The sequence below is a fragment of the Python bivittatus genome, unplaced genomic scaffold, assembly GCF_059951505.1.
Source record: "Python bivittatus isolate LINGU-HERP-01145 unplaced genomic scaffold, Pbiv_v1 ctg000580_np1212, whole genome shotgun sequence".
In the NCBI taxonomy this organism is placed as follows: domain Eukaryota; kingdom Metazoa; phylum Chordata; class Lepidosauria; order Squamata; family Pythonidae; genus Python; species Python bivittatus.
In genome coordinates, this window is record NW_028277087.1 from 7,682,461 (window position 1) to 7,706,646 (window position 24,186).

General features: G+C 42.6%; 1 protein-coding gene across 21 annotated transcripts in view; it reads right to left on the reverse strand.

The window, feature by feature from the left end:
• Positions 1-24,186, reverse strand: part of TCF3 (transcription factor 3) — a 105,172-nt gene that overhangs the window by 27,996 nt on the left and 52,990 nt on the right. For all 21 annotated transcript variants that reach the window (XM_088149498.1, XM_088149488.1, XM_088149497.1 and 18 more), the window contains exons 7-10: positions 22,401-22,530; positions 11,714-11,763; positions 3,314-3,416; positions 2,520-2,659 (exon numbers count right to left, since the gene is read on the reverse strand). In XM_088149498.1, the coding sequence (XP_088005624.1) occupies positions 2,520-2,659; positions 3,314-3,416; positions 11,714-11,763; positions 22,401-22,530 (423 nt within the window). The remainder of the gene's footprint in view (positions 1-2,519; positions 2,660-3,313; positions 3,417-11,713; positions 11,764-22,400; positions 22,531-24,186) is intronic.

Here is a 24,186-nt window from a genome sequence, read left to right on the forward strand (position 1 = left end):
CATCAGCAGGTTGTCTTCCAAAACCCTGTTTAAAGTGGCCACTCCCTACACATTGGGAGTCCTCCAGAACTCACAGTTACTATAATAGGTTTTAAGATTAATAACCAGAAGATGAAGATGTTAACCAAAAATATGAAAATAGATGATCAAACAGAACTGGTGGAGAAAACAACCAGTTTGACAAGACTGAGAAAAAAGTAAAATATTTGGGTATCACTATGACAAATATGAATTATATGTTATTTTATAACAATTATGTTAAAATATGGAATGAAATTAAAAAGGACATGCTAAGATGGGAGAAACTACAATTGTTACTGTTGGGGAGAATTTCTGTGATAAAGATGAATGTTTTGCCTAGAATGATGTTTCTGTTTCAGGCAATACCTGTTTTGACAACTGATATACCATTTAAACAATGGCAAAAAGATATAACTAAGTTTGTATGGCAAGGGAAAAAAACAGGAGTTAAATATAAGGTGTTAACAAGATGCAAAGGAAAGAGGAGGACTGGGTTTACCTAATCTGAAATTGTATGTTGCAGCTTGTCGTTTTATTTGGATGAAAGAATGGGTATGATGAGAAATAAAAGACTTTTAGAGTTAGAAGAACATTATCTGAGATATGGATGGCATGAATACTTGTGGTATGATAAAGTCAAGTTTAATGTAAATTTCAAAAATAATTATGTTAGATGCGCCATATTAAGTATATGGAATAGATACAAACCAGGCTGTGCCTGAAAACACCTTTATAGCTCTCAGCACAAGAAGCATCTTACAGACGAAAAATAATATGCAAAGATAAATGGTTAATATATCGTGAGATACTAGAATTTTATCAAGGGGAATATAAAATAAAATCAAGAGATCACCTGATGACAGAGGGACATAACTGTCAATGATTTTCTTACTTACAGTTATCAAAAAAATTTAAAGTAGATAAAAGAATTCATGGTATTGAACAATGTAAGACAGAATTTGAAATGGAATTGTGTAAAAATGATAACATGTAATTGCTAAAATGCATAACCTTTTACTGAAATTTGAAACAGAAGAAGAACAGGTCAAAGAATATATGATACCTAAAGACTTTGGTTATAATATACAAATGGAACTTAACAATTTACATTATGTTATAATCTAAAAGGGAATTTTTATAAAATGATGTACCAATGGTATACGCCACCAGAAAAATTATCTAGAAAATATAAAGGTACGTACTTCAAATTTAGGTTGGAAATGTGAACAACAAGAAGGGTAATTTTATCATGCTGGGTGGGTGTGTAAAAAAGCTAGAAAATTTTGGGCTCAAATACATACAACAATTCAGAGGATTTTAAAGATTAATAGTCAATTGAAACCAGAACCGTTCCTCCTGGGACTGATGGACAAACAGCTAGAAAAGAGCCATGGAACACTTGTTTTTATATATGGTAAGTGTAGCGAGATTATTGTATGCACAAAGATGGAAAGATCTGACAATACCTACAACGGAGGAAAGGTTTTTCTTTTTGTCTTTCTTTTTGCACTTTTAGCTTTTTCTTTTATTTCTTCCTTTCTCTTTCATTCTATTTTAATTTGTATTAGTTCTTATTGTTGTTAAAGCTTTCAATAACTACACACACACACACACACGTAAATAAAACCCCAAACTCATAGCTACTGCTGGATTTGCAGATGGAGGTGGGGGGAGAGGGCTTCACCAGCTGTGGTTAGTGTGCCAGATATAACCTAAACCAAACTGGACTATTGCAATGTGCTGTACATGGGGCTGCCTTTGAAGACTATTTAAAAACTGCAATTTGTGCAGAATGCAGCAGCCCGTGTGCAATAGGTAAAATCCACTACAGATATCTAACACCTATACCAGTGTTTCTCAACCTTGGCAGCTTTAAGATGTGTGGACTTCAACTCCCAGAATTCCCCAGCCAGGCATGTTGGCTGGGGAATTTTGGGAGTTGAAGTCCACACATCTTAAAGCTGCCAAGGTTGAGAAACACTGACCTATACTGTAGGCCCAGCCTTGGCTTCCAATAAGTTTCCAGGTACAATTCAAAGTTTACATTTCAAACCCTAGATGGCTTTGCTCCCAAGTATCTTCAGGACTGTCGCTAAAGGCAGAACGAAGCTATCTTGTATGCTCATTCCAGCTGAGGATAAATTGAGAACAGTAGACCCTGCTGTTGTTCCAAAAGGATTCTTTTGCAAGGCATTTAAAGATCTGATGTTATGCCACTGTGATTAACTGCATTGGCAACTTAGCTGTTATGTACTGATTTTATTGTTTTTTGCTACCCTTGATGGACAATTTTAATTGTATATTTGTTTTACATTGTAAACTGTTGTGATTCCAGACATAAGAAAGTAAATAAAGAACATGAAAGCATAAAGTTCTATTCATTTTTGTAAAAAAAAATATATCACACATTCTTAATTTTGGGTAGTTGCATGTGCACATATAGAATCTACCAATCTTTACATGTACTCATAACACACCAGAGACCCAGTCTCTATTACCATGCGCTCATGCTGGTGAAGACTGCTGAAGTTGCTGGACTGGGGAAGCGGGGAGGAAGAAGCGCCCAAGATGGCCCCATAATTGGACTGGCTCATGCTGCTGGAGGAACTCCATAGATCTGCCGAGTTGTGAAGCCCATCTACAAGGCAGGAAGATAAGAATCAAAAACACTGGTGATTTTGGGGTGGAAGGAAGGGAGTTGACTTCCCATTTCACTTAATACCCTTGCAAGTAAGAGAAGGTTTCATAGCTGGAATCCATAAATCTACATTTGGACATGCAGGCACCTGAGATCTCAAAGCCCAAGAGAAGATTTTCAAAGCCTTCAGGTAGCTAGGAAGCCAAAAGAAGAGCTGAAGTGGGTTCAGGTAAGGATCATTCAGCTGAACCTTCAGTCCAACATCTTCCTTCCCATCAGAGGCCCTTAGGATAGACTTCCCCAATATGGAACCCTCCAGTCATGCTGGACTGCAACTCTCAGAATTTCCCAGCAATCATTTTAATTATTTATTTTTATTTCTAAGTACCTATAATACTGTGAGATGTTGCATAATGATGACTGCTGCCTGACAAGGTTGCTAGCTCCTGGCATAAATTACAAAAAATCTCTTCCCACCCCCGCTTTCTCAAAAGCGCAGCTTTCTCCAACCTAGCACTCTCCAGAGCTACCAATTCCAAGTCCCAAAATTCCCCAGCCAGCATGGCCACTATCGAGAATTGGTCAACTCCTCTGGAGGAAATGCAGGTTGTGGATGGCTGCAATAGTTGAGTTCTTTTGCTGTAGGTTACCTACCTGGCATGTAGAAGGCTCCAGGGTATACAGTGCTGGGGGGCTTGGAAGGTGCGTAGCTGGCTGATTCCCTGCTGTATTCATCACCTGAGTTGGGTGGATACACCTGGGGGGAAAACAGGAAGAGAAGGGAGAATTAACTTTTTCCAAGTTATGTTATGTTTCCAGTAGTTTGTTTCTTTTTGGGGTTTTTTTAAGAAGGCCTGCTTCCTTCTGGTTTCTCTGATTTCTTTATTTAAGCCTTTATATTCCATTTTTCCATTCCAAGAAAAATGAACAATGAGATCCCTCCGTGCCCAAAATCAGTATAACATTTAAAAGTGTTAGAGATCTTCTTTACATATGAAAACATATTAAAAGTGGAAGCATGCTAGGACTAATTAGCAGATTTATAGCCAGCTGCTTGATCCAGCCTATCAGATCAAGGTTCCTGCAGGTATTTTAGACCTCTACCTCCCATTATCTCTGACCATCAGCCATGTTGGCCGAATGTAATGGAGTCTCAACAAACCTGAAGGGCTCCCAGTTGGTTTTAGCTGACAAATAACTTGGTAGACATAGAACTCTGTATTTGCTCTCCATCCCCTGTTATCAGTTGACCCACTGAAAATAGAATAACCTAAATATTCTCCCCCAAACACATGGACCATTCATCTGAAGTCCCTCATAGTAAAACACTGCCTGTTGATTAAGCAATGAAAACCATGCAGTTGATTCTGGGTTTACTCAATGTACTATACCATAATATGGTTTGTTCTGCTTTGCTTAGGGTGCTGCGTGAACCCAGCCAATTGTGGATTATTCAGTAAAGCCCAAAGGAAGCAATATATCAGCTTTTAGGAGGAGAGCTCTTCCCATGAGAACTCAGTCATCTCCACCAATGCAACCCATGTGGCGTGCATACTTGGGCAAAATTGAGTGATTTTATTGGCAAAATGTTGCCCTAAAACCTCACAGAGGCCTGTTGGCAGATCTTGCTGACTCTCCCTATACAACACAGGGCAGGTTACTCCCAACAAGCTACTGGGGCAGTCTACCAACCCAACAACAGTGGAGAAATACAAGTGCTTCACCACCTTTATTGCCAGAGTCTAGACTCAAGTGTGAGTTCATACAAGTTCTCTTTGGTCTTCCTCCAACTCTTGAGGTGTCCCTGTGCTACTGCATCTTCATAAGCTCCTCAGGATCACCTTGCCAAGCACTGTGGTCACTTCCATATTCCAGAGCTAGACCCAGTGTTTGGTAGAATTGCCTTCCAAATTGCTGAGAACTCCCCTTGTACCTGTTGGGATCTACTCAGATCCATAAGCCTCCTGGGGCAAGCCTACTTTTAATGGGCCCTTCTATCCTGCAGGGGTTGGAGACAGTGACTAATCTCAGGTGAGCCAAGAAGGGATCCAACCACAGCAAAAGACTCACTGAAATGTCCTCCATCTTCAGATCATATATCAATTGCTCCAAGGAAAAGACAAGATCTAAAGTATGACCAAAGATTACCTGGGACAAGTTCATGGCTGCCATGGAAACTATGAATTCCCGAGTTTTCTCAGGATCCTACCCAAAGGCATGGGAACTAAAGTCCCCCAACACTATAAGCGAGGGAGACTACAAAATCAGTCCTGAAATGAGGCCCAGGAATTGAGGAAAGGTGGATGTTCTATAAGCAGAATCTCTAGCATGTCTTTCTAGCCCAAGGTCACATATAGGCAGTCACAGCCCACCACCTCTGAAGCAGGGCCCTTAGTCACCAAAGTTCTTCTAAGGATCATTGCCACTCTTCCATTGTAGCTGATGCAAGGCCCAAAACCAAGGTGATTAGATCTCTGAGAGTGCAATGTCGTTGCTCTCACCCAACCAGGTTTGAGTAATGCTCTCTTAGTCTTCGTCCTTCCTTTTTGATCCTACTGGCAAGAGTGATTCTATCAGGGGTTCCCATCAATGCTGCTCTGAGGTTCACTGGAACTACTCAGCCCTCCCACCATGTCAAGGTAATTACCCTTGGGACAGTTAGTATCGGCCCCATTAATAGCTTCCAGTCCAGCTGTTGAGTACCAAAGTGCACACATGCCTAAAGACAGAGCTGAGGACACAAACCTTTACAGTGGGAAACACTGGTTCCTGTTTCATAACTCAACTTTCTAGTCCTCAAGGATAGAGAGAGGCTTGCAAATTCCCAGTTGCTGGGAAACTACATCTCTGTGTCTTCCTGCCAAAGGGGAAAAAACTCACAACACCCTCCTTGGACATCAGGTATCAGGTCAAAACAAACATTATCTCCCCCCTACATCAACATTTTGCAAGATGATTTTTTTTTTTTTAATCTCTTGGTTCTGGCTGGTTTAAAGGAGTGGCACATCTCTGTAACAGGGTGTCTCCCCTGTTCTGTTTTGGGTGCTGCTGCATCTATGTGTTTGGGAGAGATTTTATCTGTTGGACTACAATTATAGTTTTTAACCTCTGAAAAGTAAAAAGCTGAAAACATTTTTAAATTCATGTTTCACTTGCAAACATACGGGGGCAATGTATTCAGATTGCAACGTGTAGCTTTCCTGGTGTACAATGTGGGATTTCCCTTCTTTTCAGGGGAGACATGGACAAGAAAAATGGCTTGTTCTATACAACGTGCAACTGGCTACGAACATGTAAGACAGAGTAGGCGACTTTTGATGGCTAGGGGCCAATCTACATTTTTTGGGAAGGCAAGGGCTGAGTGGGCAGGACCAATGATGCAAGGTAGGCAGGTCAAAACTTTCTGTTGTTTTTCCCCCTCTGGGTTTTCTGGGTGTGTGTGTGTATGTGTGTGTGCGCGTGCGCGCATGTGCATGCATGAGTCTTTGTTTAGCTGGGTTAAATCTATTTTAGGCTTTTGTGTCTAACAATTCAAAATGGCAGGAACTCGTGATGTCAATTTTTGGCAGTTCTGGTTGGAGCAGACTCCAGCAGATGCAGAAAAAGAAAAACAGGGGTTACACACAAACTTGGCTCTAATGTAAGAGGACCAGGTCAGAGCTGGCAATTGTAGTCTTTGCTCCAAAGACTGGCAGAGGGGTTGCTGGAAGCAGGATCAGAGACTAGATTGGCGTTTGGTCTGATTCTGCAAATAGGCAACCTTTTTGTGATGGATCTGTGTGCGTGTGTTTGTAGTTTTTAAAAAATTTAGACCCCTGAAGATCCCCAGCAGATTCTGTCATGTGGAGCTGGCAGCCATCATTGCAGCCTACCTGCTTGATGCTAGCATCTTTTCCTTCTTTCCCTGAAGAACTGAAGATGGTAGCTAAAAAACCTTGAAAATTCAGGAGAGACATCCTTGCCCTGATGAAATGCCCAAGTAGTTAAGCAAGATTCAAATCGCATCAGTTAAATAAATACCGTAACTTGTCTTTTCAGAACAGAGTAAGCCTGTGCTGAAAATGGCAAGTAAGAGGCAAGGCTTTGGTTTGCTCAGAGGCAGAGTCAAAAACACTCAGCATCAAGAGATGGGGGGTGGGGGTGGGGCAAGCAGCAGGCAACTCAACTAGACAGCAGGAATTGGTGAATTTCTTGCAGAATTGCTTCTAGGTACAGCAAAACCTGGACTTTTGGCCAGAATACGAATTGCAAAAGGGTCATCTGCTTTGGATACAAGAGCTTTTACATCAATCTGTGCATTTCTAGTGCAGTGAGAAAGATCTCTCTCTGCTTCAAAGCCTAGAGTTCCCCCCAGCTATGTTGAAAGACACTTCCACTCATCCCTATCCAGTGGCCACACATTTTTATTACTGTTTTTATATTTCTAATCCACCAGTAACTGAAAGTCTCTGAATGGAACTTGGTTAGAAAACCAAGCTTACCACCCTTCTTCTGTGGGGACCGCAACTCCCAGAATTCCCCAGCCACCATGGGAATTATAGGAGTTGCAAACATATCTGGAGGGCATCTCACTGAGGAAGGATGTCTTAGTTGGGCACACTCAAGAGGTTACTGGTCTCTCAATATCTAGCACTCTTCAGATATGCTGGCCTGATTCCACAACATCCTCAACCAGCATGGTGGAGAAGGATGATGGAAGCTGATGTCCAATCCATCCCCTGATATAAGGCAGTAATGTCACATTATGCCATTTTAAGACTTAACTGGGGCATTGGCAGCAAGGGATCTGCCCTGAGCATAAATATGACTAATCAAAGGAATGAAAAAAAGAGCATCACTTGTGCCCTCTCTTGATACTGGTCGGGGAGTTTCAGAATGAGCACTACTTGCAAAATTAGGCCTCTCGAAAGATTCTCAGGCATTAAAAAAAAAAAATGACGTGGATTTCTGCTTCATTTGCATATCACAGGGGTGGTGTGTTTGGGCCACATATTTTTCAAGGATTTTTCTCCCCATATGCTTGCCTGTACATCTTAAAGTCCCTTGAATTACCTCCTTAGGCTGGATCTTCCAACATGCTGTCAAGGTGGAAGGATTGGATCAAAGAAACCAACTTCACTGACAATTCCGAATCTTTACCTTCTGCAGTGTGCATGTGTGTGTGTGTTTGTCTGTGGAGGGAGTAGGGGGAGAGCAAGATGTATACTAAAGCAAGAAGGGGGTGGGAAACAAAGCAGGGGAGATGGGGGGAGAAGAAGAGCACTGGAGAGACTTGGGGAGGCAGTGCGGGGGAATGAAACTCGCTGCAAAGAATAAGAAATCCAGTAAATTGCCTTTTCCTATAATTTGATTAAATAGCAGGAGCTGGGACTGGGACTCGAGCGAAGGAGGAGGAATAATAGCCGTGCGCCATCTGCCAGTGCCTGGCACCTGGCCAGTTCTCCAGGCAGCTGTGTGGTGCTGGGCTGGGAGGAGGGGAGGAGAGACAAAAAAAAAGAAAAAGAAAAAGAAAGAAAGAAAGGTGGGGGCAGGGAAGGGGGAAAATGCAGCTTAAAATTCAAGGCATTTCCAACTTCTCATATTGGAAAACGGGGAGGAGGGGGGAGCAAGTTCCTCACTTCTGCACCAGCCTCTTTAACAACCATCTGTGGGGAAGGTGGCTAAAACTAGGGGGTAGTCTGAGATAGTAAAGTTTGTGGGTTGCATTAAACATTCTCCCCACCACCACCACCACCACCTTTCCTCATAAACATTCAAAGACTGAAGCCTTTCATTTCCAATCTCTAGCACCAATCCACCCAAACAGAGTTTTCTGCCACCACCTTATTTCTATGAAGGCTTTATTTGCAAAGCAAGGGAGGAGCGGGCAGGGGGGAGAAGCGGAAGGGGGATGACTTTAAATAACAATAAAAAAGAGAAGGAAAACGAAAAAAGAAAGAAAGAGAGAGAGAGAACAAACACATGCATAAAAATGATGATTGGCCAGTGTACCACACTATGTTTTTTTTTTTAAAAGTTGGGTATGAAAAATATGAAAAAAGAAGCAGACAACAGATTTTTTAAAGGTAAAATAATAAAATACAACAGAAAGAAATAAATCTTGATTCTTGTCTGTGCGCTCTCTCAATTAAATAATTTTTCTAATTCCTGATGGGATTTCCAAGCGCTCAAGCTTCTTGAGCATCTAATTTATGGGCGTGCAGAGAAGGACTAGTGTGAAAAATCTTATGTTCTCCCCCCCACACACACACTCCCGATCTATGAATGAAACCTCCATTGGATCAGCCTGAGATGAGAAGAAGATACAGGCGTGCCAAATAAAACATGGGTTTTATATTGCTATAAAACAGTAGAGAGAAAGAGTGACAACAGAAAAGAGTGAATCCCAGCAAATTCATGCCACGTTCACCTTATTCCCTCTGGAGTGAAACCAAGAAATGGGGGCCACAGAATGAACCCCAAAACATTAGATGTAAAGCTGGTGCAGAAAGCGAGTGTTTCTTTAGCCTGATCCAATTCTGAAAAGGGGCAAGGACAGAATCTTACCCAAACAGGAAACACTAAATCAGAGTGTATCTCCCCTGGGTGAGTGTTATTCAATCACACCCCTATTCCCCCCCCACCCACCCCCACAGACCCACCCATCCTCTCCAACTCAGACTTTATGCCTCTGTCAGCAAAAAGGAGGAGGAGGAGCTGCAGAAGGAGGAGAAAGTGGAGCTACCTCCAGGTTCTACAAACAAGATTCCTTCCTGCCTTTAAAAGCTACTCATCTGAAGAGCAAGAACAGGAAGGGCTGCCCCACCTCGCAAACTCACCGCCTCCCCCTTAAAAAAAAAAGAAAATCTGTTTGCATCTAACATTTTCTGCATCTCCCCTATTTGGCTGTCTCCACTGGGGTGTAAACCATTTCGCTGGAGAAATGTGAAAACGTATCAAGGAAGGGGATTCACATCGAGGGAGCGAAAAAGGTCTTGCAGCAAAAGGCTGGATCTTTGGAGTAAGAGAATAGTGTGGGAAGACAGAGAGAGAAGAGTAAGGGGCTTCCTGCCCCAAAATAGAAGAGGAAAAGTTGGAGGAGAAAGAGCAGAAATACTGAGTGCAAGAGAGGCCACCAACTAATTGGAAAGTCTGATTCAGGAAGCAAGATTTTCATGTTGATGCATTATCAGTCTTATGGACTGCTTTTATACATATAGTGCTTTTCCTGACAAGGGCAAGCCCCATGGATTCTAGAGGTCATAGAAAAACAGCCACAGAGGCATGTGGAATTCTATTGTCTCAAAACCTTAGTTTAATCTGAAAGTTACTAGTCCTGATGATTAGGGATACACCTCAGAAAAAGGTTTGGCCATGCACAAAGAAGAGCCAAAGGGGCAGCTGGAAAACAACTCTGGTAGTTGAGCAGAGGAACAGAAACAGGCAGTGCAGATGGCAGCTCTGTGCCCCCACCCTAGTCAGAATGACATTACGTTAATAAGAGGGTCATATCTGTGTAACTTCATGCAGGCAAGGAATTCAGCTGTTGCAGGATTTCAGAGGCTCGGGGACTGCAACTGGCTTACAGGAGGCACCAAAACAGACAGGTGGAAAACTTTAGTTCAGTTTAATATTATATCCCATTTTCCTTCTAAAAAAAAATAACCAAAAGATCTTACATCACAACAATGCAATAATAAAAATGATTCCGTTACAAGCCTTTGATTTGCTTAGGAGTGAGAAGGCAGTGATTCATATCCTGATGGAATATAACTTCTCTTATTCCAGTGTCTTTTACAAGCATAGGCACATAAATTCACAGGCAGCACTAGAAGGTTTTTCCAAAGCTCCTTTCTCTAAATACCAGTCCTTTGGGTATGTTGGACTACAACCCCATCACCAGAAAAGTTCAGGTGTTCTTCCCCTCAGCTTTGCCGCCATTTATTTGTAATTGAAACAAAGGTACTATGAGCAAAATATCACACGCATGTGGACTGCCAGAATGATGCAAAATATGATTACACAAATATAGGTATCCCCAAAAATCTGACCTGGCTAGATCAAGAATAGAACTGAAATGATTATAACACCCTCTGTAACCCCTTTCTAACACCTGGTATAAAAAGCTGCTTGGCTATTCTTTGTTAAAACTTTTTAAAGCAGGGATTGGATGGACAGCTAACCAGGATTTTGTAGTACAGGTAGTCCCGGGTTAAGAATGCCCAGTTTAAGGACGACCCATAGTTAAGAATGGAGTCTATTGTAGCAAAATCTGAGTTGAATTTTGAATTCACTTGATTCAAGTGAATTCAATTCAATTCAACTTGAATTCACAATGATTCAAGTTAAATGCACAATGGTTTGAGTTAATTACACAATACCACTTATACAGTATTATACAATGATACTGTTTTGGCTTACATACAAGCTCAACTTAAAGACAGACCTTGGGAACGGAACTAATTCTTAAACTGGGGACTACCTGTAGTAGACTTTCTATCCTGGCAAAGGGTTGAGCTAGATGATCTTTAAGACGCCCTCCACCTCTCTGATTCTGTCTGCTGTCTACCACCTCTACAACCTGCCTCATTATTGCTGAGTGAATTTGTTCCCCTTCCTACCCACACTCATATCCTCCCATGGCTCTTTTTCTGACTCGTCCATACCCAATTCTGGCCTCTTCCTCCCCATACCACAAGCTTCCTCCCCTTTACTTAAATCAGTGTTGTCCAAACTTGGCCACTTTAAGATGAGTGGACTTCAACTCCCAGAATTCCCCAGCCAGCCATGTTTGGACAACACTGACTTAAATCATTCATGGGCTCTTCTGAAGTCTTGGGCTGCTGCAAGGAGCCTCTTGCAGCTAAACTGGCCTTGTGCTCTGCTTATACTAGTTGCAAACAATTTTGGCACTCTGGCAGTAGCCTTCTCCCCACCAGCTGCTCTCAAATGTTCTCTGACATCACAGAAGTTCTGCCAATAGGAAAGAGGAGAAGTTCAGGATCTTCCTTCAATGCAATAACAGCTAGATTCCTTATCAACTCTGATAGGTTGGTGGAGAAAATGGAGACTTACTGAAGAGGGGAGTCCTGGAGGCACCTTTCGGACTTTTTTCGGTTGTCCATCTGAATTTGGAGAGGAAGGAGACAGAAAAATAATAAATAAACAAACAAAAAAATAAATACAAAGCCAGTTAGAGAGAGGGTTAGGAGCAGTAGTACATAGTAGGAAGATTTGGATCCAGATTTCAACACACTTTGCAGGATGATTACCTTGATTTTCCCAACAGTAAAATGAGAGCTCCATGGCTTTATTTGTACTGTATTGGATGCTTAACCAAAGGAATATATTTTTGAATACCAGAACTTAGTAACAACGATAAGAACAACAACAATAAAAGCAGCACTTATTGAAGAATTTGTAGAGTGCCCTACCCTTCTAGGGGAATTTTTAGTCACAGATTTAAAAAAAAAATCACCCTCAAAATATGCAACTGAAAGCATTTGGAATAACTGCTGGTAAAAATCACCAACTTTAAAACAAGTTGATGCATTTTTCCACCTTGTAAATCCGTTTTTGGAAAAATAAAACTCAGCTAAACAGAGTAATGAAATAACCCTGCATCAACATAAATTTCGGTTTCATGTTTATTTTTCACTTTCTTCCATAAAGCTTAAGGCAGCATATCTGCTCCCCCCAACACACACACACCAACCTTGCAACGGTCCTGTACGGCAGGTTAAAATGAGAAATATCAGCTCGGCCAGGGTCACTCAGCAAGGACTGGAATCTTAGTCTGCTTGACTTTAACTCAAAAGACTAACCCTATGCCTGGTTGGACTCTGGTCTGCACTGATGGGTTTCACAGCCAGAAAGGAAATAGAAGGTGGAGTTCCCCCCATGAAATCAAGAAGCTGAAAATTTGGGACACAGCAAAGAAAGAACTTCATCCAAGGAAGCACAGGAAGCCTATTAATTTTAAGCCACAGATTTAGATGGCTCTAAAAAGGGGCAAGACCAACTCATCAAGGAGAACTGGACCATCTATTAGCATTCATCAGCCAGTGGCAACTAAGCAGGTCTCTCTTTAACTCTTGGAGGAAAAAAATAACAAAGGAGTGATTCCATCTACTCACTCTTTTCATACCCTGCTTTGACTGTCCTTTACTAAGGACAGAATACTGGGCTATCTAGCAGGGCTTTGCTTATGACTGCTGAACTTGGATGTTTTGAGATATGTGCAGCATGTATTTTTGGCATTCGCAGTTTCACACTGTTTTGTCTTCCTTTCGTTCTAGTTAATTATATACCATTATTAGTGAAGCTTGCACTTCCAGTGATATTTATTTGGTAAATTTCTAAAGCCACCCGACTCCATAATGACTCTGAGCCACGTACAATGTTAAGAACGGAAAACCATTATAACCAGCAAAAAGAATAACAGACATCCAGGGAAAGCAGTAAAATTGTAACCCTTGCCCCCACATATTCCCAAAGGGGGACTGATGTACTCCTTAACCCACAGACTAGGGGAAGAGCCAGATCTTCAAGACTTGCTTAAACAAGGTCAGGTTAGGGGCCATTTGAACCGCTGGAGATACTGTGCTAGAGGGCAAATGCTGTGCCAAAGAAGGTCCACTCTCTGGGGCCCACTGTGGCTTTGTTTAATCATGCATGCCAACTCTTTCAACTGTATAAGGCAGTCACTACAGGAGACAGACGGTCCCTTAAATATTCATAAAATATGAACTTCCTTTGCAATTGTGATATATTCTTTAAAACCTTTTAGGCCCATCTTTCTCTATCAGCAATCCCAAAATCTGCTGAACTCCTTTGTAACTCCTTAGCTAAGGATGATGGCTTTTGTAATACAGTGTACCTAGAGAGCACTGGGCTGGAGAGAACTTCTGAATGATCATTGAGGGTGTTTTCTTCTTGAGAACATTTGTGACATGCAAATGAGAACAAACTGAATTACTGAAGGAAGCAAGCATCTTTTTTGGGCGGGGGGCAGTATCTTCATAAATGAAGAGGAAAGAAGAGCTGATCAAGGGAAAAATGGTGAGGTTTTAACTCACTTACACAAGGCTGCCCTTTCCTCTACCCCCCAGCTCAAACACAAGAGTAAGGGTGAGCACTATGAATTCTTTTTAGGTTTAAAACATAGTTCTCCTTTTGGGGTTTTCTCAGAAGCCAGAAAACAGCTCTTTTAAAAGATCTATTCTGCAGGAAGAGAGGAAAAGAGAAGAATATGCTGGTGGTGGGTCAATTCTGACCCTCCTCTTGCTCTTAACTGTTCATCTTTTGGCATTTGTTAACTCCCAAACCTTCAAGATAACTTTTTTATAACTGGGGAGAAATATTCTGACCCCCAATTCAGCTCATCCGTTATACCTGCATACTGGGGGTAAATATTTCATTTTTAATAGTATGAAGAAGGAAGTCCCTCATTGGCTGTTTTATACATCATGCTTCCTTAGCTTTATATTAAGTGCAGAACAGGCTGGCCCCATCTGGCTCAACCTGGCAATCCGAACAGCCAGGAAACAGATGCCACTGGTTAGGTTAAAGTGGGGGGTTGGCAGCCTTTTGTGGGCAGGGGCTGCAGCTCACCTCCCCAGGGCCACAGGAGGCCTTCCAGGGGGCTGATCTCCCTAGGAGAAGGGGCAGAACAGAGTTCTTTGGATCTTTTGGTGGGATCGGAGTGTGGAGATAAGCTAGAATTGGTAGCAAGCTGCGTCCAGAAAGCGAACCACTTCGAAACCCCCATTAAAGCACCTGAAATCACATGGCTTAAATTTGGTTGCCAAAATTCAGCTTCATGATTTTCCACATTGGAAGAGGGGCTCTGAGGAACGAAATGGGAGAAGTTTACCTCCCAGGTGACCCCCCCTCCAAAAAAGCCCCCTACCATTCAACTGTTTAAAAGGCTCTAACAGTGAAATTTCAGCATTTTGCTTCTGAATTTCACAAAAATCATATACAATAAATGATTGTTTTCCAGTGATATATATTTAATAATTCCCCAGTTTGGCGGTAAATGTTGGAAGTCTCTGAAAATTGCCCCTAGGACTTTTGGGGCAAAGGGCTACTTTGGGCCTTGAGACTGGGATCTTCTGGCCTAGAAAAGCACATGGGTAGGGTGGGGGTGGGTGGCGGGGGCGGTTAAAGGTACAAGTGGAAGAGGTTTACCTGGAAGAATCTTTCTGCTTCCATTCCCCCCCTTAAAGTGGGGGGAGGGAAGGGCAGGACCAGATCTAGTGGGATGAAGCTACAAGGAAATATCTCAGGAGGAACTTCTTGACTGCACAAGCCACTAGAAGTGGCACATTCTCCTTTCATGGAGGTCTTCAAACCAAGGATGGATGGTTATCTGACAGAGACACTTTGAAGGATCCTGTACTGAACAGGGGATTGGATTAGATGTTCTCTTAATATACAGTCAGGTCCAGAAATATTGGGACATCGACACAATTCTAACATCTTTGGCTCTATACACCACCACAATGGATTTGGAATGAAACAAACACAATGTGCGTTAACTGCAGACTGCCAGCTTTAATTTGAAGGTATGTACATCCAACTCAGGTGAACGGTGTAGGAATTACAACAGTTTGCATATGTGCCTCCCACTTGGTAAGGGACCAAAAGTAATGGGACAATTGGCTTCTCAGGTGTTCCATGGCCAGGTGTGTGATATCCCCTCAGTACCCCAATTACAATGTGCAGATAAAAGGCCCAGAGTTCATTTCAAGTGTGCTATTTGCATGTGGAATCTGTTGCTGTCAACTCTCAAGATGAGATCCAAAGAGCTGTCGCTATCAGTGAAGCAAGCCATCATTAGGCTGAAGAAACAAAACAAACCCATCAGAGAGATAGCAAGAACATTAGGCGTGGCCAAAACAACTGTTTGGAACATTCTCAAAAAGAAGGAACGCACCGGTGAGCTCAGCAACACCAAAAGACCCGGGAGACAATGGAAAACAACTGTGGTGGATGACCGAAGAATTCGTTCCCTGGTGAAGAAAACACCTTCACAACAGTTGGCCAGATCAAGAACACTCTCCAGGAGGTAGGTGTATGTGTGTCAAAGTCAACAATCAAAAGAAGACTTCCCCAGAGTGAATACAGAGGGTTCACCACAAGATGTAAACCATTGGTGAGCCTCAAAAACAGGAAGGCCAGATTAGAGTTTGCCAAACGACATCTAAAAAAGCCTTCACAGTTCTGGAACAACATCCTATGGAGAGATGAGACCAAGATCAACTTGTACCAGAGTGATGGGAAGAGAAGAGTATGGAGAAGGAAAGGAACTGCTCATGATCCTAAGCATACCACCTCATCAGTGAAGCATGGTGGTGGTAGTGTCATGGCGTGGGCATGTATGGCTGCCAATGGAACTGGTTCTCTTGTATTTATTGATGATGTGACTGCTGACAAAAGCAGCAGGATGAATTCTGCAGTGTTTTGGGCAATATTATCTGCTCACATTCAGCCAAATGCTGCAGAACTCATTGGACGGCGCTTCACAGTACAGGTGGACAATGACCCAAAGCATACTGCAAAAGCAACCAAAGAGTTTTTGAAGGGACAGAAGTGGAATGTTATGCAATGGCCAAGTCAATCACCTGACCTGAATCCCATTGAGCATGCATTTCACTTGCTGAAGACAAAACTGAAGGGAAAATGCCCCAAGAACAAGCAGGAACTGAAGACAGTTGCAGTAGAGCCCTGGCAGAGCATCACCAGGGATGAAACCCAGCTTCTGGTGATGTCTATGCATTCCAGACTTCAGGCTGTGATTGACTGCAACGGATTTGCAACCAAGTATTAAAAAGGGAAAGTTTGATGTATGATTATTATTCTGTCCCATTACTTTTGGTCCCTTAACAAGTGGGAGGCACATATGCAAACTGTTGTAATTCCTACACCGTTCACCTGAGTTGGATGTACATACCCTCAAATTAAAGCTGACAGTCTGCAGTTAACGCAGATTGTGTTTGTTTCATTCCAAATCCATTGTGGTGGTGTATAGAGCCAAAGATGTTAGAATTGTGTCGATGTCCCAATATTTCTGGACCTGACTGTACCTTCCAACCCTATGATTCTGTTACTCTGTGACTGTGATGCTTTAAAAAAAAAAAACGGGGGGTGTGTGTGTTCCTGGTTTTTATTTTTTTCACATATTCATAGTCGTTCGATGGTTGCTAGCCACCAAGAGTTATATTCATCTACTGTCCCATCAGATCCAACAGAAGGGGCATATTACGGGTTCTGTCTACTAAGGAATTTCATCTGATGCGACCCAGGAGGAGAGCCTTTTCTGCCATGGCACTCACCCTTTGGAACTTCAGCCCCCCCCCTCAAGAACTTAGATTGCCCCCAACCCTTTGGTCTTTCATAAGTCCCTGAAGACATGACTTTGCCATCCAGCCTGGGGATCCCAAGAATGTATGGACCTTCAAGATGGCTGTACTGTTCACAAGCTGTTGGTTGGCACTCTCCCACATTTTATATTTTTGGTTATGTTTTTAAAAACTGTCTTAATTTTTTAAAATTGTTTTTTATTTATATGGGTTTTGTTTTTTGTCATTTTAACTTGTGAGCTGCCCAGTGTCACGTATGTGAGATGGGAAACTATATAAATGTAAATAAATAAATATTGTATAAGATGGGCAGCCATAGAAATCTTTTAAATAAATACATATTTTAGGTAGTGCAAGTTCTGCATTCTAGCAGCATGCCAGTTTTTAAAACAGTTTCCTCCAACCTGGTGAGCTGGACCAACTCCCATAATCCCTACCAAATGCAATCAACAACTGTAGATGGTGGTAACTGAAGCCCAACACATTTGAAGGGCACTGGTTTGAGGAAAGTGGCCTAAAACTAATCAGACACAGCTTCTTATTAGCCATGCTGGTTGGAGCTGGGAGCTGGGAGCTGTACCATGCCAGTAAGCACCTTCCATGGTTCACCACAAACTAACGTAAGTGTGGTGTGCAATCCAACCATCCATATCTTCACTTGAATTGCTATTCTAGGCATGATTCTCTATTCATAAAAGGCACAATATAAAACAGAGAATCACACTAGGACCTGAAGTGGTAGCTGTGCAATTTAACCTGCTCTGCACCCAGAGATGGGGCCTTAACAGCCTAAACTGTGTTTTTCAACCTTGGCAACTTTAAGGTGTATGGACTTCAACTCCCAGAATTCCCCAACCAGCATCTGTCCACACTTCTTAAAGTTGCCAAGTTTGAAAAACACCGGCCTAAACTTTTGAGGTTCCAGCTTGCAAAGCCAAAGGTGAGAATATGGCCACTAACACCCTGAAGGGTGGAGAGCAAAGGACTTTATAGAATGAACCTGTCAGATGGAATAGGTGGATCTCATGAATATGCATGCAGAGGGATAAAATCTATCTATGTGGTCGCTAAGAGTCAACACTGACTTGATGGCACATACAGGTAGTCCTCGTTTAGCAGCCACAATTGGGACTGGCAACTTGGTCGTTAAGTGAAGTGGTCACTAAATGAAACCACAACTGTGCTTACAAACTTACTCCAGCTTTCCTTTGCTTTACAGACCTGTGAAGGTTGTAAATCAGAGGATTGGTTGTAAAATTACTTTTTCATCATCATCGTAACTGCGAATAGTCACTAAATGAGACAGTCACTAAACAAGGACTACCTGTAATCAATCAATCAACCAAGCAGGGTGGGATCTAATCAGTTGGAGAAGGACAAAGGGTGAATCAGTTTTTAAAAATGCCAATCCTTTGCAAAGCTAACTTAGATGAACTAAATTTAAATGTAATTAATATGAATATTTTTCAGTCATGTGTTTAACCATTTCCCAGTTTGGTAATAAATTTCTGAAATCTCTGGAAACTCCATCCTAAAGTTCTGGGGTTCCTGAGATTGGGTTCTTTTGCCCTAGAAAAAGCATATGGATGAGAGATGAAAAATCATCTGCGGAACCAGGCATATTTTGCAATTCCCTAGAAGGACACTGTCCATAGAACAAGCTGGATCAAGGGGAGTGCTCATGTGTGTGCAAACACGCCAACCAAGTCAGTGCAAGGGTTAGTTGTGTCATCCAGATTGGGTTGGGAAGGCTATTTTCTATGCTGCAGGAATAGATACAGAGTCCTAAAGTGGATTTGCAAAATCAATGACAAAGAAATCAGTGAGTGTGCAATGCTAGGAAATGCAGTTAAGTCTTTACTTGGGGGAATTGTCTGTCTTGGTTGGGTGTGTCACACAAACATCACTGATGAAGTGTGAGGCTCAGGACGCAACGTCCTCAGAATCTCAGATTCTTTATTTTCTGAAAGTTCTTGGGGCCCGAAGCTGAGATTATACTCTCAAAAGGAGGTGAGCATAAGGTTTAGCAACCTCCCTAAAGGCTGGGGCTGAAGCAGAATTTGGATTGGAGGTATTATTATTATTCAAAGTATGCAGTGTTCAGTTCTGAAGCAGGAAAGGTGGTTTGGATCTAGAATGGATGCGCTTGTTTATCATGCTCATGCCAGATCTGGAACATCGCTCCCTCTTTGGGTCAGATTCCTGCACACCTCTAATTATTAGTTTTTTATTGTTACAGTGATTAAGAGGACATGGACAAAATCCTGCTTGTTTCATCCTAACAGTCCATCCTTCTCTTCATCCCTGGCTAGTATGGCCTTCCACTCTGCTGCTGCTGCTGCCTGCTCCTGTCTCCATTTCTCCCATTTCCATCTGTTTCCTGGGTCTATTTTAAATTGTAAGCCCGGGGAGAGGGGGCGGGGACCTGCGCACCTGCTCTTTGCAAAACACCACCTACCCAGACGGCATTATATACATTAATAATGATTGCAAACGGCTGATTTCTCCCCCACCTTTGGTCCTTGCCGCTGAGCGGCGGAGAGAAAGCCACACGGCTGCGTTCACTAAAAAGTCTCCATTCCTGAGATTCTTTTCCATCAATAGATGCCAGATGTTTGAGTTCTCCTGAAGGCAAAACCGAGCAACTACCTCCATTCCACCTCATAAAGAGCAGGCAGGGGGCTTGAAAAGATTTGGGAGCTTGGCTTTTTAAAGAAAGATCTCCAAACATCCGCCCTGTGCTGGTCTGAATCGGTCAAGGCACCCATCCAGCAGGTGAGGGAAAATAAAGGGAATATTTACATGGAGCTTGGACTTGGCTGGCAGAATTGCTTGCTGGGAGGGATCTGCTGGAAGGTATCTCCTTACATACATACATACATACATACATACATACATACATACATACATACATACATTACTTGTGAGCCGCCTAGAGTCACCGATAGTGAGATGGGCAGCATATACATTTGATTTCTAAATAAATAAATCTCAAAACATCCGCATGAGGCTCCCATTCATTCTTTGTCAAGTCAAGCTTCTCTAGCTGATGTTTCTGGGGGATTGACCTCAAAGCAACGGGGCTGCAGGATTCCAGGCAGCAGGCTGAGCTTCCCAAAGCACAGAGCACCTGAAGATATCTCATGCAGGACATGACCCCATCCAGGTTACTTATCTTCTGGCCCTCTCCATATGTTTCATGTCCCGCATGACAAAGTGGATGGAGGGGTATAAGGGAATCTGGATTCAAATCCCATCTTAATTAGTAAGGCTCCATGGACTGCCTTACGATGGCCCTCTTCTCTCTCAGCGGAACCTGCCTTGCAGAGCCAGTAGGTGAATAAAACTGGAAGGAGGGATCATACATGCCCACCTGAGCTTCTTGAAGAGAAAGGCTTGATATAGTAATAATGACATCTGGATGATTATGTTTTCATTGTAGTAATGTTGTTAAACTAATGTTGCTACTCTTTAATAAGGCAAAGGTTTCTTGAACTCATGGATTCACAAAAGACTTTACAGCAGGGGTTCCTAAAGTTTTTCTAAAGTCCTTTACAGCAGGGGTTCCTAAAGTTTTTGCCATCACACCTCCCTTTAGTGTAATTTTAATTTACACACCTCCCCTAAAAATCCAAACACCAAAATGAACACAAATCAACAGTGGAAACAATACAATGAAACTTTGGGAAACTTTACTGTATACTAAAAGGTTCTTCACACCTCCTTTGGACTCTGTCTGCACCTCCTCAAGGGAAGTACACTTCAGAGTTTGGGAAACCCTGCTTTACAGTGTCACAAAATGATTGTTTCTGTTGTAACAAGTGTTCATGGCCATTTTCCCTCTGTAAAATAAATACAGATAGTCCTTGCTTAATGACCAAAATAGGGACCAGAAAATTCATTGTTAAACAGGGAGGTTGTTAAGGGAGTCACACCTGATTTTATGACATTTTTTGCAGTGGTCATTAAGCAAATCACCATGGCCATTAAGCAAATCATGCGGTTGTTAAGCGAATCATGCGGTTCCCCATTGATTTTGCTTGCTGGAAGCCGGCTGGGAAGGTCACAAATGACGATCACGTGACCCTGGCACACTGCAACTGTTGTAAGTGCGAGCTGGTTGCCAAGCACCTGGATCACAATCATGTGACTGCAGGGGTGCTGCGATGGTTGTAAATGCAAGGACCGATTGGAAGTCCCTTTGTTTAGCACTGTTGTAACTTTGAATGGTCACTAAATTAGTGGTTGTTAAGTAAGGACTACCTGTATTGCTACTGTTATTGTTGTTATTACATAACATCAGTGACATGTTGTGCATCAGTGGTAAGGCAACACCCTTTTTGGAGACCCAGTACCATACCTGGTAGAATCCTTGGACAGGGAAGGGTTGTAGGGTTTGGGACACAGACTCTACAAGATAGCATTGCCAAACTGGTTAGAGCCTTTCTCTCTAAACTGGTACCTCTGCAGATGTGTTGGGACCATAACTCCCCAAATTCCCAGCCAGCATGGCCTTCACTTTCTTAGAATTGTGGTCACAGCACATCTAGAGGGACACCAATTTGGGGAGAGCTGATGTACAATGTGAAGAGCTTTCTCTCTCTCTCTCTCTCTCTGCCTCAAAGTATTAGAACCTTGGGTCATCCAATTGCAGAAAGATAATCAAAGGAAGAAGAATATATCCAAAACTTTCTCAATATAGCAACTAATGATATTATGGGAACTCACTGTCCACTGGCTTTAAAAAGTAACTAGACAAATTCATACTTTGGTCTATTCATGGCTATTGGTCATGATGATTCAAAGGAACCTCATTATTTGGAGGTAATCTACCCTTGAATACACACAGCTACCCTTCCTATAGTGTTATTCACTTTGGGCCTGATGCAACAGTCTCTTCCTAGGTTCTTAGAAAGCAAAGACAAGACTGACATAGCTAAACTGAAACCTTCCTTCCAAATGCTGGCTTATGGTTTAAAAATAAGACAGAGATGATCTGCCTTCATAAACAATTCTGGGGCTTCTTAGAGGCATTTGGTTGTCCCTTGTTGGAGTGAGAATGGTAGTTTAGATCAGTGTTTTTCAACCTTGGCAACTTTAAGATGTGTGGACTTCAACTCCCACAATTCCCTAGCCAGCATGCTGGGGAATTCTGGGAGTTGAAGTCCACACATCTTAAAGCTGCCAAGGTTGAAAAACAGTGACTTAGATGAATCTGAGGGAATCTCAGAACAAAAGCAATCAAAAATCAAAGGAACTTTTTCTATGGAAGGGCTGCAATCAGAACCTGGCAGGACATGTGTTTTGGCCTTCCTCCGTTGCAATTAAGAGCTTCTGCAACGCACACCCCACAAGGGCAACTGCTCCAGCCAACACCCTCCACCGAGGCCACATACCTATGTTGCTGTCTGCAACTCTCCTGCGAGGATTGTTGGTATATGGGTAGTACTGCGAGCTTCCCTTCACCCCTGTTGGGGAGAGCGTGCTGGGACTCGAAATCCCCATCTCGCTAGGCAGAAAGCCAGGCTGCAGAAACAAGAAAAACAAGAGCATACCATCACAGCCCGAATGAAACCCAAATCTCCTGCAGAACATGGTTTTCCAAAATGAGGAGGAGCGAAGTGCCAGGTGTGGACACATGTGAGAGATATTGCTAGGTTTATATTCCTGTTTGGCTAGTCTAGCTCTTTCACATCTTTGTCAATTTGGCAGAAATACATAGCAACCTTCCCCAATCATAGTTTCTGGGTATGATGGACCTCAACCTCTGCAGTAGCACAGGGGTTGTAGTCCATGACATACAGTCCTCTCCAGCATGGCCAACAGGAAAGGGATGTTGGCGGCTGTAGTTCAGCAACATCTGGCAGGCTGCAGGCTCCTCATCTTTGACCAAATGGTACTTTCCAGTTTGGGGACTATAATTCTTACCCACTATCATCTCCAGAGTCCAGCTCTTATAGCTAAAAAGTTAAAGAAGAAAACCTCTGTGGTTGGTGAGGACTATTCGTTTGCAGACCCATGCAAAACAGATCATGGCTGAACCTTGCTAGTTCTGACCAAAGGTCCACCTCGTCTGAAGAGCAGCCTTAGTTAGATGCCTCTGAACATGGAGATTCCATTGTTTTGTGTACTGGCTGCAAAAACCTTGCTTACCAGATGTTGGGGGAAAAAACAGGACAGCAACTAAATCTATGCTTTGTTTGTGATGGTTCCTATGACATCTGGCCTGGTGGGGCTGGAGGCAGGACACCAAGCTAACTGGGCTTTCCTCACAAAAATGGTTTATTACATTTCAATTATATTCAGAGCTTGGATACAAAACTGGTATGATTAGAAAGTACACATTCCATACTCAGTGGTGCTGAACCTGGTTGCCACATCTTGAACCCCTCAGGCATCTTAGCCAGCCCCTACTGGAAACAGAATTCTGGTTAGCCCAGTTGTTTCTCAGCCTCGGTCAAGTTGTGGCCTATGGCTGGCTGGGGAATTCTGGGAGTTGAAGTCCACACCTCTTGAAGTTGCCAAGGTTGAGAAACACTGGGCTAGACAAATCTGCTGGGTTACAGCAGCATGATTTCTCTGATACCTTTCTTAGCTATGCTAGTTAAGCATGGGATCTCCCTGCTCCACTCCCCACAGTTCTCTAAACCAGGATAGGTATCTTTTGTGGTGTCCAGATATGACTTGACCATCTAGAAAGCCAAAGGAGGCCCTTTGTCAAAGGCCAGAGGCTGCTTTTTTGGGGGAGGGCTTAAGAGGAAATGGAAATGGTTTACCTCCCAGAGATCATTGCTGTCATGTAGGTAGGTAGGAAGGAAGGAATTAAAGCGGGGGGGGGGGGAATAAAGATTTGAAGGGTTCCCACCATCTTAGCCTTCCAGAGGGCTGTGAAGACCTGGCTCTTCACCCAAGCACTGGGCTAGGATAGAAGTGAGCCCAGCAAAGTAGATTTGGTGGGATGTGGGGCTATGGTGGGAAGTATAATGTCTTTGGTGGGGTTTTGTGGGTTTGTCTATATTTTTGTTTTTAGGGAATGTTGATACGAGCTATCTAGGATTATCATGTATAACATAGGTGGCCATATAGGTTTGCCAAATAAATATATAAGCAACCAAGCAAGTGGTGAGATTTCTAGTTTTAATTTTGAAAAAGAAAAACAATGTATTACTTAAAATTTGGCAG